This window comes from Ctenopharyngodon idella, chromosome 23, assembly GCF_019924925.1.
Source record: "Ctenopharyngodon idella isolate HZGC_01 chromosome 23, HZGC01, whole genome shotgun sequence".
Taxonomy (NCBI): Eukaryota; Metazoa; Chordata; class Actinopteri; order Cypriniformes; family Xenocyprididae; genus Ctenopharyngodon; species Ctenopharyngodon idella.
In genome coordinates, this window is record NC_067242.1 from 23,440,961 (window position 1) to 23,446,773 (window position 5,813).

Sequence of the window (5,813 nt, forward strand, 5' to 3'; positions counted from 1 at the left end):
CTGAGGTCTTCTTAAGAGTCTGGGTCCAAACTGAAACTGATGTACTCTCTAGTCGCCTCGGGACAACGGAAAAGCAAATGGAGAATAATTAGCATAGCTGCTGTGCATAACATTAAGCAAAGATAGTCATGTGCAATTGATCTGATATGAGATGCATTATGTGAATGCTTGGGTAAAGAGATGCGTCTTTAATCTAGATTTAAACTGGGTGAGCGAGTCTGAGCCCCGAACATTATCAGGAAGGCTATTCCAGAGTTTAGGAGCCAAATGTGAAAACGCTCTCCCTCCTTTAGAGGACTTAGCTATCCTAGGTACAACCAGAAGTCCAGAGTTTTGTGATCTTAAAGAGCGTGAAGGATTGTAGGGCGATAGAAGATCGGTTAAGTACACAGGAGCTAAACCATTTAGAGCCTTGTAGGTCATTAGCAGTACTTTATAATCGATACGGAACTTAATAGGTAACCAGTGTAGAGATGATAAAATTGGTGTTATATGATCATATTTTCTTGACCTGGTAAGAACTCTAGCAGCTGCATTTTGTACTAATTGTAACTTGTTTATTGAGGAAGCAGGGCAACCAGCTAGTAATGCATTACAGTAATCTAGTCTAGACGTCATGAAAGCATGAACTAACTTTTCTGCATCAGAAACAGATAACATATTCCGTATCTTAGCAATGTTTCTGAGGTGGAAGAAGGCTGTTTTTGTAACATATGAAATATGATTTTCAAAGGACAAGTTGCTGTCTAATATAACACCCAGGTCTTTAACTGTCGAGGATGGAGTAACAGTACATCCTTCTAAATGCAGATTGTAGTCTGAGAGACTGTGTACAGGTTTTTGGCCCAATAAGTAATACTTCAGTCTTATCTGAATTTAATAGAAGAAAATTACTAGTCATCCAGTGTTTTACTTCTTTAACACACTCTGTCAGATTGGATAATTTAGAGTTTTCATCTGGTTGTGTTGAAATATATAACTGAGTATCATCGGCATAGCAGTGGAAACTAATTCCATGTCTTCTTATAATATTACCAAGTGGCAGCATGTATATTGAAAATAGCATAGGGCCTAACACAGATCCTTGCGGCACTCCATAATTTACTATCGTTATCTTAGTTTTTTCCCCGTTTAAATAAACAAAATTGTGACGGTCTGATAGATACGACCTAAACCACCGTAATGCCTGTCCCTGAATACCAGTGTAATTCTGTAGTCGATCTAGGAGTATTTTATGATCTATAGTGTCGAACGCAGCACTGAGATCAAGAAGCACTAGTATTGAGATACAGCCTTGGTCAGAAGCTAGAAGTAAGTCATTTGTAATTTTAACGAGCGCAGTTTCTGTGCTATGATGAGACCTGAATCCTGACTGAAATTTTTCATAGATAGCATTTTTTTGCATAGAAGGAGCACAATTGGACCGACACCACTTTTTCTAGTATTTTAGATATAAATGAAAGATTTGAAATGGGTCTGTAATTTGCCAATACATTTGGATCTAATTGTGGTTTCTTAATGAGAGGCTTAATAACTGCTAACTTGAACGGTCTTGGGACATGACCATTATCACGCTCCATGTGCTGTAAAGACAGTGCCTGCGTCTCAACGTGCATACTATCCATCCTAAATAGTAGTCTCTGTGACATTAGTAATATTCAGTACTATTTAGGGTGGATAGTATGCACATTGGGATGTATAGAGTGTTTTTCGCGACATGCTGGGGAAATGATCAGCTGGCAGCTCCCTTATCACTCAAGCCTGATCCTCTGATTCATGGACCGCTCGCACCCTGGATATTTCTGGATATATATAAACACTTCAGTCATCTCTCACTCATATTTTCCTGTCGTCATCATCTTAAAGTGTGTATTATGCACAGTATTATTGTGCTGTTGCAACATTAATGCAAAGACTGATAGTTGTGTACAGTGTGGTGTTGGAAATTAATATGTCTTAGTTTAATCATTTTAATCGATCAGGATTAGTTATAACATATGCTTGAATGTGGGATGTAATGCCATATGAGTTTAATACATGCTATATATTTTTAAAATGAAAAATGTATGACAGCTGGTAAAATAAATCCACCTGCCGGTAAATTCGAGCAACGGTCTGAGTGGCCATATAAGCTACAAACAAGTAGAAAATAATTTCTTTGTAGATTATACAGCAGCAACTTGGAAACAAAGGTATATTGGATACATGCGTTATGGAAGCGTCACGTTATTCAAGATTGAACAGAAAGCCTCAATAATTAGAATTATAATAACTTAATTATAATTAAGTTAATAGCTCTATTAACTTATATAGCCTAACTGGATTTAACCTTGTGATAAACATGTGAGTTTGCAAAATAGATTAAACTGTCGTCACATAACAACAGCATTTCCCCGTTTATCAATCAAACATCGATGGATATGAGCAGCAAACCAGCTATTAAACATTAACAGGCCCTTAAATAATAAACATTAATTAAACGTTTTAACATTACCATTGTTTGTAGAGAAGACTTTTTAAATGTGACAGGTTATTGAATTACATAGCCTATAGATTATGTAAAATGTCCTGCAGTCAAACACTTGATCGCCTAAATATTTCAGATGAATCAGACTTAATAGTTTTTTTTATTGTAAAAGTTATTTACAGCATCTAAAATAAATACATAACATTTATTTTTCAGCATTGCAATCTCTTTATTTGCATGATCCAAAACCATAGCTGCAGTGATGCCGAGGCTCGTACTGGTACATCACTGATTCATATTTGTTATTAGCCTATATTGTGCTTAATGTGGTATTATAGCTACTGTAGAACGGGACATCCATTTACTGCCACTGATTCGTCGTTTCTCACCGTGCCGCTTGTAGACAGTATAGCTGCATTTACAGTGATCATTAACACTCAGACCATAATACCCGTCAAAATAAGAGAGTCCCTCTTTGTAAGACGGATAATGCAGACCTTATATATAATTACACCCACAAAATATGTACAAAACCAATTAAAATATTAATCACAATAAAGTCTGTTACATTTTGTAAACAGGGTGTTTTTATCACAGAAACAGCACTTCAGCTTAATTCGAACGATGCGCCTTATTGCTCATTCATTGTATGAATATCTGAGCATGCAATATATCAAAAGAAAGAATATATAGAGAATATGTATATTCTATTTTTGATCAACACTTGAATGGGTAAGGGTCATATAAAAAAAACAACAAAAAAAAAACATTTTGAGCAAAAAGCTAAGCAAATCGTGTCAAAGACTTCTTCCGGGTCAGATTCATAATGAATATCAAAAACATAGATGGAGTAGATTACTTGCATCAACACCCCCAAAGCTTGCACAGTCTTATACCTCTTCCTGGGTTGACATTTCATTCTGTAACATTAAGGGGCGGTCACACTACACTTTTCGTTCTATTGACTTCCATTCATACGCATTGCATCAGTAAATGTGGAATGCGTCAGACCGGAAACACAAGGTCATGTGAAAGGTTTCACATTCCAAAGTCAGAGATGGTCTTATTATTGAGAGATACGAGGGTCCATGGCTCTACCATTGGACAAGGCATAACGGCTAACTTGGATCATGTGTGCCTTGATAACCAATCACATTACATTTATTTTCAATCGTCATTGAATTTCGTTCAGTTGTGCGGCAGCCATTCACTGTTTGCAGATACCATAGAAATGAATGAGAAATGCCATGAACTGAATTGTCCATGACATCTCTTATAAAACAGCATAGTGAAGCGTCTCCTCCATTGACATCCATTAAAAAAGGCCTCGTCTCCTTCCTTGTGTACTGCAGCGTTACTCTTTTCTTTTTCACCTGTTTTGATCCTGAGATTCTGTACAAAGGAGGTGTAATAGCGCCCCCTACCATATAACGTGAAAACATGGATTGTCGGAAAATTCCAAGTTTGTCCAACTGCGTCCCGCAGTACTACAAACCACACCCCTACAAATTACGCCCCTTCCACAAGTTAGGCTCCCTACAATGAAACAGCCATTTGGGATGTCATCAGAGCCCCTCCCTCTGGAATTGCTCATGTCGTCACTAGTACGGCCTCACTTTTTAAGATATTGCCACCTAGTAATAAGACAAATAGATCGTACATAGATCACCAGATGCCGTAAGACATCATGTTTGTTTTTTTTGGTTTTTAAAGTATTTTAGTTATGAAACTCTACAGTAAATTTGAATTTTATGGAAGGGGTAGGTTTAGGGTAGGTTTTTAGCTATAATTACCATGAGTCTGTGTTTTTGACTGTATAATTTATTTTATGTTCTACTAATAGCTGCTATTTCATACTTCATAAGATTCGAAAGCAATATAAGTAAAATAATTTACTTCAAAAGATTGTTTTAGTCAATGACTTCCACACTTGTTTCTTCTCGGGAGGTGTAATTTGTAGTAATAGGCGTAATTTGCTGAGGTGTGGTTTGTAGTACTGCAGGACGTAAACAGACCCTTCTTGACAATTCCATCAGTGCCAGGGAAAAGGTTAAGTAGATTTGAAGTAGATTCCTATGTACACTATCAATGGACTACACAAGAATTGACACTCAGAATTAGGAACATATGTTTTCTTTATAAATCAATATTTCTAAGCATTGTAAGTTTATAAATATGTAAAACTATGTGGAAAAAAGTAGCCTATTTAATAGGCTATTCAATCAAAAGGGTAAACAACTACAAGCCAAGTATACTTAAAATACTTAATTATACTTTTAAGTATATCTCAATCAAAAGATTGAGTACAAATATAGACCAAATATACTTAGACTTTTCTGTTAGTTAAAATTAAATTTAAGCGTACTTGATTTATCCTAATTTAACACTTTTTTTCCTGCTCTGTTCAGTTCTTTTTGTTGCATTTCATGTGTTAGAAGATGATTGTCTTCCCAGTAATGGTCTCTTCTTTGTCTCAGGTTCAGTTTGTATTGACTATAACACACACAGTAAGCGCATGGGTCGTTCCTTGTGGCTACCCTCTGGGCTGTCTGAAATTTCAGACCTTCTACATGTGCACACTTGTCGTCCTGTTTGTCAACTTCTACATGCAGGTGAGAACTTCTACTCTTCAAAATCAAGTCAGATGATCTTTTGCCCTCACTTCAAAAAAAAAAAAAAAAAAAATTATAATACATACATACACACACACACACACACACACACACACCAACATACAAACAATATATTTGCATTGTTTTAATGGTAGGTTTAGGGTAGGAGTAAGTATGGACAGGTAGGTTTAGGGTAGGGGTAAGTATGGACGTTAAAAAAAGCCTCATGAATATGATTGCACTTTCTGATAGGTAGCATTTTTCGCTATCTGTTTTAATGGGAGGTAGCACAATCTGAGCGGTATCACAAATCATCAGAACAGCGCACACAGAAAGCCATGTCTCGGCTCTCTTGAAGATTTTGAATTTTCACTTAATCTAAAATTTTGGTGTCATAACTGCCTGTTTCATGGCCAGTAAAAAAATATTTATAGCCAGTAAATTTTTAGTTACCGGCCATTGGCAGGTGTGGCAAAAAGTTAGCTTTGGGCCCTGGTTGCATATATTGAATTTAAACATTGCCTGTCATGGGGCCATGGCCCCATGTTGCCTGTTTGTGATTATGCCACTTGCTAGTCAAAAGTTGTGAAATTGGTTAGATCATTCATTTTAATTCGCTCTGCTTTAAATGCCTCCATCTTCTGGTGATTTGGGTCAAGCTTATAGTGAAGTATGTGTGCTCTCATGCTTCCAGTCTTATCAATTGTTAAGCAATAAATGGCTGTTCTCTACAG

The 5,813-nt window shown here is 36.5% G+C and overlaps 1 protein-coding gene across 1 annotated transcript in view; it reads left to right on the top strand.

Moving 5' to 3' along the window:
• elovl2 (ELOVL fatty acid elongase 2) overlaps positions 1-5,813 on the top strand; it is a 59,275-nt gene that overhangs the window by 52,343 nt on the left and 1,119 nt on the right. The window contains exon 7 of the mRNA XM_051881869.1: positions 4,945-5,079. Coding sequence (XP_051737829.1) covers positions 4,945-5,079 — 135 coding nt within the window. The remainder of the gene's footprint in view (positions 1-4,944; positions 5,080-5,813) is intronic.